At 32.1% G+C, this 15831-nt stretch overlaps 1 protein-coding gene across 2 annotated transcripts in view; it reads left to right on the top strand.

Moving 5' to 3' along the window:
* Positions 1-11058: 11058 nt before the first annotated feature.
* The window catches only part of LOC129220290 (putative sodium-dependent multivitamin transporter), a 51968-nt gene continuing 47195 nt past the window's right edge, over positions 11059-15831 (top strand). The window contains exon 1 of one of the 2 annotated variants that reach the window (XM_054854684.1): positions 11059-11141. Coding sequence is in view for 1 of the 2 variants with exons in the window: in XM_054854683.1 (XP_054710658.1) it covers positions 11098-11141 (44 nt within the window). In the remaining variant the exon portion in view is untranslated. The remainder of the gene's footprint in view (positions 11142-15831) is intronic. The other variant, XM_054854683.1, reaches the window with a different exon arrangement.

Below are 15831 nucleotides of genomic sequence, written 5' to 3'. Positions count from 1 at the left end.
AATTACAAAATTAATAAAATTTGAAATCAATAAAGACTGGATTTTTATAACCCTTGCATCATTTTATTTTTTGTATTTTTTATATTCGGGGACATTTTTGAGATTAAATTAAATCAGTTTTAAGACTTCAGTAGCAGGGTTTTAAATTCACGTGTTATAGCAACCATGATTCTTATGATTTATATTGTTAAGTTCAATCTTTTGGTTTGATTATTTTCCAGTTTATTTGTTACCCTAAGTACGATTTAAGAAAAGAAACACTTACCATTTGCACAATAAGAGAAAAAGAACACACTTTTCGAGGAAATGTTCCAAATCTTCGCTCGATATACTAAAAGAATAAACACAAAAAAATAATCTGAGCATGAATGTGACTATTTTCAACAACTGAAATTAAGAACTAAATTCACAAAACCTTTTTTTTTTGCATACGACGAATTTATTTTATTTTTGTTTTTATCCATAAACCCATTTTGGGTGAAATTTGATCCCAATATCATTTTTATTCACCTTTAAAATATTTGGTACAAAAATATTAGAAATTTGTACTTAACAATAGATATACAGGGTGTTCCGTTTTAACCCGCAAGACTTCTATTTTAGCAACCGTTAGTCCTAGATGCATACTTTCAATTGGAAAAATGTTCAAAATCAGAGTTAAGATGGTGAACGTTTGAAGCGAAAATTAAAATGAGTAAAGAAATACAAAATTTAACTTTTTATACAGGCCCCAGGTCCCCTAACTTGTGTTTAGGGAAATAATCTCCATTGAAAAACAACTCCAATACAAGAAGTTTAAAATTAGTACGACCGAAACTCACCGAGATATGTAACACAGCGTTTTGTGACTTACACCACTTTACGCTCGCCGTCAATAACACATTTTGGGGGGAAATATAGCGGTTAACAAGTGTTAAAAATTATATGTGTGCATAGAGTAGTTTTTCAAATTGTTCGAGATCTTTCAGTGCGTTTTTTCGTATCACGGCAAAACATTTGCATGAATTTTTGAATAGCAGTGAAAAATATAAGTACCTTGTTTTTTTTTTTTTTACTTTGACAACCAGACATTCTTCTGAAAGGGCGGTAAGTTCCAATCTTATCTTCTGTGTGGTCCTGTGTGGTAAAAAATACTCATAACAAACATAGGCAGTTTGTTATGAGTTTTTTTAACGCTTTCGATGTGTCTTAGATTGCTTTCAGCAACAGAAATTATTCAGCAACAGAGCACGTAATGGTATTCTCGAGCTTCTTTAAATAATGTTAGTTTTCATTATTTTCCTCTAAAAAGTGAGTTGATTGTCGTAAGTGGCGAAAACGTAAACACAAGAAAACTCTGGATTAACAAAATTCACATTTGCATGAAATTAAAAACAAATATGCTCGTCTGTTCGAAGGTTTTTTTTTTTTTTTTTTTTTTTTTGAGCGGCTTTTTTTTTTTTTTTTTTTTTTTGTATGCGTAAACGTGCCCCAGACACGGGACACGTTTACCCATTTTTATTTTGACACCTAACATGGTTTTATCGGTGTTTTGAACAAAATGTCATACTAAAGCAAATTTACTACAGACTATAAAGTTGAAGCTGAAGGGGCATGAAAACAGCACTATATGATTGCAAGCTATAAGATACGATAGTGTAACTTAATTTAAAATGAAATGGTAATTTTCCAAACTAAATAGCCGGAATATACTAAAATGTTGAGACAGTTTGGAGCAAAAAAAGTGACACAGCCACGTTTAAGTAAGACCACAGTATGAACGATCGTAAAGGTACTCCAATGTTCAATGCGTAAACTTCCCCGTCACCAAGTTTTGATTTATTTTTAACGTGCAAAAAAAAATTTAAAAACATTTCAGTTTCAACAAATACAATTCTCAAAAAAAAAAAAAAAAAAAAGATAAAATTCTGCTATTTTTTATTTATTTGTTTTTTCTTAACATAGTATTATTTATTCACAATAAGCTTCAAAACGTTCAACACAAAATTTTCTCAACTTAGTGGAAAACATATTATTCTTTTTGTATGTTGGATCGAAGGTCGACTAATGCTCAAAAACTTATGAGAATATTTTTGCTTGGGAGTATAATCAATCTGTTTGACTGTTGGCTCCCCAGTCATAATTTGTTTTGTAAAAAGAGCATTGCGTAAACCTGCCCCGGTTTACCCTATACTTACTTAAGCACCCTCTACCACAGCTGAAATCAAGAGTTTAAAATGTACTTGATCCCCAAAAAGCGATTTCTTTGGAATAACCCTTGAACCCACAAAAAATGACAAGTTCCCTCACGTAACCAAGGGTGCCCACCTAGGGGGGGGGGGGATCATGGCGCAGACTGCGCAATTGAAAATTTTAGATGGGTTATTGTGAAGGATATTTTTCGGGGGGGGACTCTTGATTTTTGGGGGGGGGGGCTTCGTACGTATTTCAAATAAGCTTAACAGTTTCTTCCTCACAAGGCATTCAATTCTGGACACGTATGCACTCGAGGATTTAAGCGCTTATCAACTTAATCCTGTATTAACCGAAAAAATCTCCCACAGTACTGTCAAGAAAGGTTTCAAGCAATCATGAAAAGGCAACACTGTTAAATTTTATTATCATACAGCGACGCTCACTCAACTTGTGTTATTGCTGTACAATGCCAGAAGAGTCATTCCCACCAATTATATATCGATGTACATAACAACACTCTATATCAAACAAATCGATGCTCTATAAAAGAATAGTCATAAAGAAACGAAATTTACCAGGCGTAAGGACAGTATTAATATCAGAGAGTAATTACAAAATGAAACGAAAATGATTATCAATCATACAAATAATCCCAAATTTTAAGAATTTAAACACAAGTAAATTACTTTAATGTATTTTTATTTAGAAATTTTAGCTATTCCTGTGCAAAACAGAGATCATTCTATACAATGTCGACCAATCTAGATAAATTCTTTAAATTTTGATTTGCTTTGCACATAATGTTTTACGCAGCAGATCTGCTGTTTTTTGATAAAAATAAAATTAAATCTTTTTTTAATGGGTGGTTGTTACCGTAGTAATACTGGTCTCCTTTTGCTCAACTTCCTTAGAAACTCTGGTATAAAGTTTTTGAACTTACTTCATAAGCTGTTGTGGTTTCAATTTGAAAGTAGACTGGTAAACACATATACGAAGAGAGCAAATACCCAGGTATGACGCCGATGGCACTGAGAGCATAATGTGTACCAAATCGGTACATCTCTGAAGGTGTTCCAATAACTGTGATGGATGATAAGAATGAGCCCATAAGAGAAAATGCCAAATGGAGGATGGACATGTCCCTTCCTGCCAACAGGTATTCATCTGTCGTTTCTTGCTTTTTGGCAGAAAAACGATAGAAAGCTCCAATTCCAGCGGACACTATCAGCATGCTAATAATTACAATGTAATCCAGGACACCGAGAACTGCTTTTTGGGCATCCATTGCCGTTGAGTGTTAAGTAAACTTTTATTCAGATGTAGGTATTGATTTGGCACGGCTGAAAGTGTAAAGAAAGAGCTAATGAGGTTGCGTTACTTCAGTCTAGAACGATTATGAAGCTTGACCACGGAGAGATGGCGGATGACCTTAAAGCAGAACCGTCATTTCTATCATTTGTAATTGGTAGAATATGCCCAAAAGTAGCCCAAATAGTAAGAGGCACGTTTTTGCTGATCTTATCTATTAAAAAATAATAATAATAAACCTATCAGAATTGATACAAACGATGTTTCAGTTGGGACCCCCCCCCCCCCCCCCCCAAATAACGTGACTCCACTATGACGTGAAACTTGCGAAAAAACCTGATTTCTTCCAATGCTTTTCTTCAAAATCTATAACGCAGCTGGTGTTTCCGCTTAAAAGTCATCCACCCTATCTTCGTGGTCAAGCTTTACTCTTAATGCATCCTTCAGTTTATACGTAAAAAAAACCAAGCGTTTATTTTCTTGATTGATATTTAATATATGTTTCTTCGTTTATTTTGCAAACCGCTGAATGTAATTCAAAATTTCTAAAAATAACCTGTTTTTTATTAGCAGCATCAGCTTTGTGTTGAAAAGTTTTGTTTCTGTGGAATTGAAACGTATTGAAATTTTCCAATTTTCCATTTATCTTATTAACCCGTTGAGAATCGAAAGCTCTGGAAGAGCAGAATATTAAGATTTTGGGCGTTTTCAAAAAATGGGGGGAAAAAAAAGAAAGAAAGAAAAGAAAAAAAAAAAGTTGGTGGGTTTAAAAACCAGTCATTTCTTACAAAACAAGTTTATAGGTGACTGCTTTTAAGATTCAACGGTTCAATAACAAACAGTTTTTTAACAATGACATTTTTGCTGGTTTTGAAGTTCTGATGCTCAACCCCATGAATATTTTTTACAATTTGCAAAAAAGTCTAATTAGATAATGATTAAAAATTTGAACTTAGAGAACAAATGAATAGAAAATCTCAACATTTTGACTTCGCATAAAGGAAAAAAAATAGAGAAAAAACTCAACATTTTGACTTCGTAAAAAAAAAAAAAAAAAAAAAAAAAAAAAAAAAAAAACATTGAAACTTGAAAGAGTAACATTTGCTCAAGTTTTCAGATTTAATCCGATGCTCAAAAAACAATTACCATACATATTGCACTCCCCCCCCCCCCCACACACCAGACGCATTTTTTATACTTCAGATCAAAAGTTTGCTTTCAATTACGGAAACACAAAGAACTTAAAATTCTTTGTTTCAACAAATGTGTATCGATAAAAAAGGAGGACTTACCAAACATACCAAACTGTTAGCTCGAAGAAACATCCATTTATTACGGCCGTCAGTAAAACACATCTCAAATTTTTGAGCACATTTAAGGAAAAAATTTGAGACATACTAAATTAGTTGGATAAAGAAGGTCAAGTTAAAGTCAAAATTGATGCTGAACGTTTTTAACTTCCTCCATTTCCATAAAATGTAAATAACTGCTGAAAAAATAAATTTACGAAACTTGACGAGAGACCTTCAAAGTTCACGCATTTCGAAATGCTAAAAGAATGCTTCACAAATCAACAGTAACAGCGTGGGTGTTGAAGCAGAGAATGCTGAGTCGTAATAAAAGCAAAATAAAATTTCATAAAACAAATTCCCTCATAGACAAGTTTCGCCATAAAAGGGACATACTGGTTCAAAATGCTAAAAATAACGCACATCACAAAACATTTCATTAGAAGTTGCTTTTCTGAAGAAGCATGTTGATCTTTTTGCTATGAAACTTCATAAATCAGAATGATCCAAACTTGAACCTTGTTACACAGCCTTTTCCCCATATAAAAAAACAAACGTCAAAAAATATCTTGTTTATTACTACAAGGATAAGTCAAAAGTTTGGCAGTAAATTACTTACTGCATTTCTTTTGCAACACATTGTTAACTTGAGAAACATTGGAACCCGAGAAGCATTCAAAGAACATGCTATTATGTTTTAGCGTCTTAAGACATCTTTCAACCAGGTTTACCAACGAATATAATAACATTTTGTGATAATTGTTATTCTTGTGGTAATCATTTGAATCATAATAACAAATCTTAATTTTATAAAATTCTCGTAGCAATAATGTAGTTTAACGAACTTTCACCTTTTGCACGTCATACATTTTGCGTTGCCATGGCTGATGGCATAATTCGAACTCATAAAGAAAAAATTCTCTGATTCAGTTTACTTTTTCATCTTGAGCACGTCTACTTCACATACCGTCAGAACTAAACAGGACTGAAGGATAAGCAAGCCTAAACATCTGTTTTTGTATTAATTACAGTGCTGGCCAAATTATTAGACTAAAGAGTTTTTTTTTTGTACACTATTTGCATTAAAAAAACTATTTATTTTACTGTTAAAGTACAGTACATACTGTACACTGATTATTACGTTATTTTAACATAATTTAATGTTTGCAGGTGGCAGCACTGTCTGCTTTGTTTATGTTCCTTGTTTATCTACCTTCCAGGAACATAATCTCAATCAGCTTAAACAGTTCACTAATTCTTTTTATTAGTGTGTTCTGTTATATTTAAAGTTAGTTTTAGGTAATTAGTGAGTATGTGTATTGTGAGTATATATAATAGTGAGTATCAAAAATTTTTTACCTCCTTTTTTAAAAAGTTAAGAAATGGTATAAACCTTGTGAAAAGTATGCCAAAAAGACTTAAAATGCTCATCAAGAACAAGGGAATGCATACTAAATATTTGATAATTATTTCACTGTTTGTTAATATGTCTATAGTTATGTAATCAATAAAAAATTTACTTTTAAAACAGTCTTAGTCCAATAATTTGGCCAGCACTGTATATTTCGCACTTCAGGTACATGCATGCATATTTACAGTACGTCGCAAAAATCTGCGTACCTTAAACGCGGGCTACTTTGCCCTAGGGTCCTTCTTTGGACCAAATTGGGAAAAATATACAACGTTCTTAGTCAACCTTCAGAACGCAATTTTAAACATATTTTGAGATTCCACTAGCGAGCAGTCCCAAGTACTCAGTAATGTGTACCAAGCAGTCCATAGCTCTGCTGAAGATGCAACATTAGTGTGTGTGTGTGGTTCTGTGTTTCTTGTGCTAACATTTGTCTTTTTAACTCCTCAAACTCTTACCTGCAGAAGCAGTTCTGCATAAGCTAAGAGTTTGTTACGTGTTGAATTCCAGGACACAGTTGACATGACACTTGAGTTTTCAAAATTAATATTCTGTCACTTGCCATTTAACGTTCTCTTCATAAATAAATAAATTTCTTGAATCTTAACCTGTTTTTCCCAGAAAGTTTGATGACTTTCAGAAAATCAAGGGCAAAATTTGTGTGCTGACAGAGCAAAAAAATCTCTTTTTTTGTTACATACTGTAATTTTAATAAAGTTGTTATCGAAATATAATATTTAGGTTAACTTTTATCTTTTGAATGTCTAGTTAAAATTTTGTTAAGTATTTTGATTTTTTTTTTCAACCATGAAATACCGCAGCAGTATTTTTAAATTTGATTTAAAAAAAAAGTTACTAACAAAAAAAAATTCTGGCTTCGACTTTTTTAGCGACTTACTATGATGTATATAAAAGTCTATGCATCAGTTAAAAAAAAAAAAAAAAAAAAAAATGATAGGCTCTCAGACAAATTCATCGATTGTACAAACTGTCCTTCTGTTATCGCTGGAATTCACCAAGTACCTATTTATGAACACAAATACTTTATGTAGTAGTATAATTGTACTTCTCATGTCTGCTAGGATCTTTATTTAAAAAAAATCAAAATAACAACCTATCTCCTAACTTAAAAATTACAACCTACCTTACCCAACATAAAACTTGAAAAAATCCGTCAGATAGATTTGTTAAAAAAAAGAAAAGCTAAAAGGAACTCTAAACAAGAAAAACACAAGAAGAAACCTGGAATTCTCAGCAACGGATGAGGAGAGCGATTAGAGACTCAATTCATAAAAGCTCAGCTACATGGTTTTTATTATGGAAGATGAAGAGGAACTGAATATTATAAGAGGTTTAGAAGAAGTTTACCCACTTGCATCTACTTCTAACAAAGTTTGTAAAATTTGTTGGAAAATTTACGGAATTTTGTTGTTGTAGAATGGAATGGACTCAGGTTTCCAGGAATAGCTGTTGATATGAGGGAGGAAGGATCTAATGTTGAAAGCATGGAACGCACAAGCAAGTTATGGAAGCGGTCGATAATATATATACATATATATATGTATTGGCCGGTAATATATTTTTGAAATGTTTAACTGCAAAAAAGACAAAAAAGAAAAAGAAAAGAAAATCGATTTTTTTTAAAGACAAAAAAACTCGTTAACTATTTTATTTATTAATGCATTTTGTCGTTTTTCATTCGTTTTTTCACAGGAAATATTTTTAGGAAACAAATAGAATATATTTCATTAAAAGAATATTCTGATCTCACTCCACTCCACGGTGTAAGGCTTGGGACATTTTTTTAGTTTTGTTTGAAGGGAAAAATCTACTTTTAAAAACAAAAAAATAACAAGTTATCGTGCAAAATACAGTGTTCTTCTTTAAAAAAACTAATTTTCATATTAAATTTCAGCTTTTTTCATTTAACAAATTATAATTTATGTCACTATTTCACTTTGATTCGTATTCCCCTACTTACTAAACTAAATATTTGATATTGACTTTTTTAAATTTATAAATTATGTGCAGTGCTTATATGAGCTGCGTTTGAAGGAAGCATGTTGAAATGATTTAAACTATAAGTGCGATGCTTTCATTTCCTTCTCTTTGAAAAGTATTTAATGTACTGTGAATAAGACCAAAATAAAACATTAAAAAAAATTAATTTGAACTTTGACATCTTGAATTCAAATTATGTTTTTCGCAATCACGAGTGTGTGTATTTAGGCGTGTGTGTGTGTGGGGGGGTATATGTATGTGTGTGTAGGCATGTGTGTTTATATGTATGTGTAGGTGTGTGTGTGTATGTGTTGGTGTCTGTATGTATGCGTGTGTGTATGTGTTTGTGTGTGTAGGTGTATGTGTAAAGGTAGGCAAGTAAGTGACGCAACCTGGAGACGGTTTTCGCTAGAGGAGCAGCATCGTGAGGCGCCTGGCCGACGGTGGTGCTGCAGAGGAAGGCGGGGGGAAAGTAAAATCATAGGAATTTAAAACTGTCAAGTAAGAACACTAAGCAATCGTGATTGCTCAACACGAAAAAAAAAACATTTTGACGTTTTAACTAATATGATGTTAAAACATTGTTAAACTGTTACGATGGGAACTTTCTGCTTTACATTCCCAAAATTTTTTAATGTATATATTTTAATAACTAACCTATTTGTAAAAAATACATTGAAAAATAATGAGAGCTTAGATCTCTTTTAACTGAAATATAATCTGAATGAGGTTTAATGATTAAATCTAATCAACAAATAAGCTAATTTTCTCCATTTTTAAGCGAAGATTTTTTACTGTATTTTGCGGCAACGGTTTTTGATAAATGCTTTAAGAAAACTCAAAATTAAAAACAATAGCAAAATCAAAAATAGAATTGCTCTTTTCAATAAGATTAGTATTAATGGTATAATTATAAATGAGTGACAAGTTTTTCTATGGAAAACCCCTCAGATATTTATATAAACACTTACATTATCAAAAAAGAATTATTACTCAAGATTCTGAAAATACTTTTATTAAAGTATGCTCAATTCGGTTTAATATTTATGTCAATTCGTCGAAGTTTGCACTACATTTGCAGTTTCAAAAAATGAACGTCTTAAAATTACAGTGAAACCTCCGAATAGCGGACAGTCAAGGGATCAAAAGTTTTGTCCGTTATTGGGAGGTGTCCGCTATTAGGAGGAACTACTTAATTTACCTTTTTCAAAATAGGCTGTTGTTCCCTTTGTCGAACACAATCGAAACAATTGTGAAAGGTTAACTACATTTTACGTCAAGTATAATTAGTCTATTTTTTCTTAATAAAGGTATACTGACAGCACACACTTGTCTTAAAAAGCATTTAATCAATTAAAGTAATCAGTTAAAACAGTTTGACATCTCTTTTTTGCATTACCAACGGCGGCGATTCGGCGGAGCAACTCCCCTTCCCCCCACACACTTTTTATGGTTAATTTATTTATTTTATCTCGAGTATCACTATTGCATGATTGACAGTTGGCAATGTGACCTTGAATATGGGCAAATCTTTTTCATGTCTAAAAATTAAACAACCCAACGAAACCACGGCGCCATAAAGCTGACTACTACCGGCGCCGCGCCGGTCTGCTCAGTTGCATCTCCCGAGAGCCCCAGTTAGAAAAGCGCCCAGTTTCTTCTTTTTTATCTTCTTTTGAATAGTTATTGTGTACAAAATTCATTAAAATCTGAAGAAAAACGTACGTTAATTGTTAGACTGACACATCAGTTTTCACTTATCTGCTTCAATACTCTCAAAACTAGCCGTAACAAAACTATGACTTCTTTTTTTCTTTTTCATTTTTTGCTGTCCGCAAAAAGTACCATGTCTTTTAGTTTTTTTTTTTCTGCCCCCAACTTTTAAGCCCCAATCGCTGCCTCTGCCCAATACCACCCTTTTAATTCCAAGAAACAGTGATAAGGAAATGACGGGGGGGGGGATATCAGTTGTGGAGGATGAAAAGCTTTGTAAGGCAAGCAGTTACTAAGATATTCTGTGAAAAGAAAAAAACCGGAAATGCTACGATCGCAAGAGAAATTTTTTGTGAAATAACTGTCCATTTTTCGGAGTGTCCCTTATTTAGAGTAAATTACATGGAATGGCCTATATTGAGGGACTGGGACTTGGAAAAATGTCCGTCAATTAGCGGTGTACGTCATTCGGGAGTGTCCGTTAAGGGAGGTTTCACTGTACTTACTTCAATAAAAGTTGCTACTATTCCCGCAGGATTTCTTAAACGAAACAAGTGCCACACACAAGCAGAATACATGACTTATTTCGTAAAAAATATCTCATCCAAAATATAGAAAAATAAAAACTAAAGAAAGAGAATGCAGCGATTTCCAGAGGATACATAAAATAATTAAAATGACAAAGAGATTGAATTAGTGAAGATAAACCAAAGAAGGAGAGTGAAAAAATTTCTTAACTCAAATACCAATTGATGAGTGGAGTTAATTGGGACAGTAATGAATGATGATGAAGACGGAAGAGCGAAAAAAAAAAGTGATAAGAGTAATTGATTCTATTAATAGCCTTTTTTTAAGGGAAAAATGTATTTAAATCTTATATGCATTGCTCCACCCACAATACTGGCTGTAGTTAAATAGTTGAATTTTGCTTTCTTTGTTGAGTTAACTTTCTTCTGATGTTTTATAGCTTTCAATCAACTAACCCGGAGCTCCCAAAACTGGGTACCGCCTAGTGTTCACGGTATCAGGCGGATGCGCCAAATATGGCCATATAGCTCAATAAGGTCGTTCCCCATTTTGTGATGTAGAAGTACAAAATATCGCTGAATCGTGATTATACTCTCATCAGAATGCCTGATGATGATAAAACTCTACCAACAAGCAGCTTTTAATAACCAGGCAACAGTGTAGCAAAAGTTAATGCAGAAGAGTGTTGATAAAACTCTACCTGATCTTATTTTACGGTAAGTTTTGTTTCTGCATGTTTCACTAGTTTACAAGTATAAAAGAAGTTGTTTTTTTTTGTTTTTGAAGCCTAGTTTATTTAATTGATACATTCAAAAAGGAAACTCGTTCTGTACCTTCGTTTTTTTCTGTAGTTTAATAACTGCGAAAAAAAGATTGTAGTCCAATTTGGCCATGTTATTATCGCTCCGGAGTCCTTATAATTTGACACCGGAGTATCGGGTGGATGACATGATTCAGTGCTGCTTATGTTGCACGAATATGTGCACGAACTGCGTCCAGGAAGGGGGTGGGGGGGAGGGAGGGGCAGTAACGAATTATAAGTTACCTCGGATTTGACGATTGATGCTTGACTCTTTGCCGTGGAAGAAAACAAGAACTTTTTTTAAAGGCTTTTGAACTTAGCAAATGTGGGTTAATATGTTTTTGTATTGATATTAAAGAATTTCAATTCCTTTTAGTTTAATATAACTTTTTGGCACTTTTTTTTTGCCTTAAACTTTCCATGCAGTAATCCTTCCTATTTTGATTTTTAATGATTCCAAATTGACTTTCTATGTTTAAGCTGCTGAAAACCACAATTGAAACTAAAATTTTCACTTGCCGTTTATCTTATGTTTGTATGACTTGTTCGATGAGTGTGTAAAAGCTGGAGCCACTTTAATTATAAATGAGTTATGAATCAATGGCTGGCCTTATTTGGTGTACTTACCTTCATGATGAATCGTGGAGCCGTGAGAAAATGGGGTGGTTTCCTTCAGTCAAAAGTATTTTTTTTAGTCATTAAAATGGATAGAATGAGCAAAAAAAAAAAAATAACATGATCCTTTTCAAACAAGGCGTGGTCCTGATGACGTCACAAATGTTGCACTTTGCCGCATCTAACTACTACGTTTCCACGTTATGATAATGAAGCAGCGAATTAAAATTACGCTCTACGCTTTCTATAAAACATATCGTTGCCAATACACGTGAGTAAAGATACGAATTAAATATTTTGCTCTGTCAATGGCAACACAGAATGGCATTTCATCATTTGTGATGTCATCGGCAAAAAATGTAAACAATAAAAGCGTACCCATTTTTTTTTAAATATTAATCTTTAAAAAAAATACTTAAAAATAGTCAGATCCTATGTTTTTAAACATGCTCTTTCAGAAAAAAAAATACTTTTAAAATTTTGGAAACGACCCCATTCTAATTTTTTAAAGGCACCATGAGTGAAAAAAGTTTGGGAAACCCCTGAGCCAAACTATGGTATCAATGTAAAATGTCTGCTTAGACACTAATTAACTATTCCTTCATTTATTTTATGCATTTTTCCGCCAGAATTTTTACTTATATCTCTAGTTTAAAAAAATATTTAGGTTTCTCAATTTGAAGCTTTTTCCTTTTCATATTTTTCTCTCCAGCCTTCAATCAGTTAAACTATGGTACTCATGACAAATGACTTCGTAAATACCAATAAACTTTTTGTTTACTTTCGTGCATTTTCCACCAACAGTATTAAGTTCCAGCAATAGTTAAGATTCTATTCATTTGATTCTGGTTTATTCGTTTTCCTTTTCTGATTTTTCTCTGCAACATTTAATGAGTTAAATTGTGGTAATTATGTAAATGGAGAATGTACCTTTACCACACAATGAAAGTTGGAGACAGAATGCATGAAACCCGTGGGAAAAGATCCTATTTAATAATGATAATAATGGAGAAGAGGGATTAAGTTATAATTTTTCATTCTGTCGTCTGTGATTTTACCTCCTTGATGCAACTATTTGATTGATATTATACTCTAAAGACAATGAAGCAGAAATTCCTCTTCGAATCAATTTTTAATCTCACTGTTGCAACTACTTGATTGATATTATACTTCAAAGACAATGAAACAGAAATTCCTCCTCAAAACAAATTTCAATAAGTCCAACAATTGGGATGACTTATGATTGCATTTTTTAATCTTTTCTTTTACCAAGAAGACACAACATGTCTTTATTTTGAGTTGAGAAAAATAATAATTTCAAGCTTTTATAGTTTTTGTCTCTTATTATTTCATTGCTTAATGGATCATCTTACGCGACTCTTTAATTGTGATAGATTTCGATAGAGGGAAGGGGAGCATATGTGAAATTTTTTTTCCATTTCTTAATTTTTATAAAAATTTAATCAAATTTACAGCCCTAAAATGTGTTTATGGTTGTATTATGAATATATATATATATATATATATATATATATATATATATATATATATATATATATATATATATATATATATATATATATATATATATATATATATATATATATTCACTTTATGGTATTTAAAAAAATGTCTCCAAATATTTACATGAGCCCCTGTAGGGAGGCATATGTGAGAAGCGTCAAATTATTAGTTAATTAGTTAATTGATAAAATCTGTAGTTTTATTTTAAACTAGTAGCACCCGCACGGCTTTACCCGTAATAGAAAATTAAATGGTCTTTTTGTTCGCCTGTATATTTACAAATACTGTATGGTGAATTTTCTCGCCAATTGGTTTGTGCCCGTGTTACGGTTCCACGTTATGATATTTTCGTAATTTACTCTTCTATTTTATGATAAATTTGCTCGGGAAAATTTTCCTAAAACTAGAATAGAAAAAGGACCACATCGAATTTTTCAAAAATCGCTTTGAGGTGCACACCCTCATGCTACAAACTAACTTTGTGCCAAATTTCATGAAAATCGTCCAAACAGTCTTGGCGCTATGCGTGTCACAGACATCCTGACAGACAGAGAGAGATCCGGACAGAGAGAGTTTCAGCTTTATTATTAGTAAAGACTAATGTTTATTTGTGAATTATATACTATTCTGGTTAAGTCGTCGTTCTAGCTACGACAACACTTAGTAGATAGTCCCAAAAGTGGAGTGATAGCGAGGATCAGCTGTAAATAAATAAAAACTTGCATAGTTTTTTAATTTATCGAAATCATTCAAAGGTTATTGTTATTTAGTTACTAATAGGCTTGTCTAATATTAAGTTAACAAATATCAGTGATACCAACTTCTTATGCGTTTATTAATAATCAGAGACATTTTTACATTACCATGCAATATAAAGACTGCTACGATGCTAAAATAGTTTTCAGAAACTATTTCAAACGATAGATATTGCAAACGATCAAACGACTTACTATATCGTCGCCCCAGAGCAACATTAGTATATCTTTCTGTTATTCCAGGGTTAAATGTCTTACTCTGCCTGAGGCAACGATATATCAACTATGAGTTGAGTAAAACCATTTTTTTAAACATTTGTTGAAATTCGAAAGATAAAAGTAAAATCGGTCATTGTGTTTGAAAAAAAATAATTTCTTTGAGTTTATCCTTTACAATGCATTTGACGTCATTCAAAACATAAATTATGATATTAATTTTAAAATAAAATGTGTTAGCAATGAAAGGGAAATAATAAAGGAAAAAATGAGCTGATTAAACTTACCTGTGTAAAGTTTGAAGCATTGTTTTAATAAAGTGAAGATACTATATAATTCTCATATTCCTCATAGTGCTTCTTTTTGTTTTAAACCAAAAAATGCACCTTGATGTTCAAAAATGTATCCCAAAATAGAGTCAAAAGATTAGAGTATCAACCGAAACATGGCAGAACATTTGGATAGAGAACAAAAAAGAAATAATTTTTAGCAGAGTGAAAAAGTTCACTGGGAAGGAAACGTTCTTTTATTATCTACTTTTCAGATCAGTTCAGTGGAAGCTTGGAAAATAATAAAACAAGTTGTGATAAATTTCTTCTTGGAATGGGAAATGTGCATGTGTGTTTGTGTTTTTGTTTGTTTGTCAAAGAATCTAAATATTCAGTAATCAACAACAGGAATATTTTGCGTTTTCTTGTGTTTTGGTATATTTGCAAACCGATAAACATTAATGCAATTTATAAATTTCCTGAGACGTAACGCTTACAAGCTCAAAAATGGTGAAAATAAGAAATAACTTTTTCATAACTAGTACAGAATTATTCTCCTAAATTCCGCGAGATGTATATTTTCCGAAATCAGAAAATGGTGACTTAAAAAATAACTTTTTAATAACTAGATCAGGAATATTCCTAAAAATTTCCTGAGAGGTGTAGTTTAAAAAATCAGAAAAGGGTGAAATAATAAATCCTTTTTTAATAGCTAGCACTGCATCATTCCTATAAATTTCTTGAGAAGTATAATTTCCAAACTCAGATAATAGTGAAAATAATAAATAACTTTTTAATAACTATTTCAGGATTATTATCATAATTCTCTGAAGAGGTACAGTTTCAGAACTCAGAAATCGGCGAAATAATAAATAACTGTTTATTTAATATAGTTGGGGCAAACCTAACATCAAAAATTTCATTGCGATAACTATTAATATTAATGTTTTATGCTGCTTTCTTTAACACTGGGGAAAGAAAACACCTTTGTTTTACGGCACTTTCTTTAACAATGGTTGTTAAACTTAATCATTTAGATGGAAAATTATTGTTTTGCCCATAACTTGCTTTTCTAAAGAGCAAATTTGGTGAAGCAAAAGTCTGTGATCTAAGTTGAACCACCCCCTTTCCTTTAAAAAAAAATCATAAAAATCGATTCACAAAGTGAGACGCATCAGTTAACAAACAACAAATCGCTTTAAACGAGAGTATGAAATTTTAAGAA

The sequence above is a fragment of the Uloborus diversus genome, chromosome 4 (genome assembly GCF_026930045.1).
Source record: "Uloborus diversus isolate 005 chromosome 4, Udiv.v.3.1, whole genome shotgun sequence".
NCBI lineage: Eukaryota > Metazoa > Arthropoda > Arachnida > Araneae > Uloboridae > Uloborus > Uloborus diversus.
Note: the sequence above shows the minus strand (reverse complement) of the source record. Positions and strands in the feature narration are given on the sequence as shown.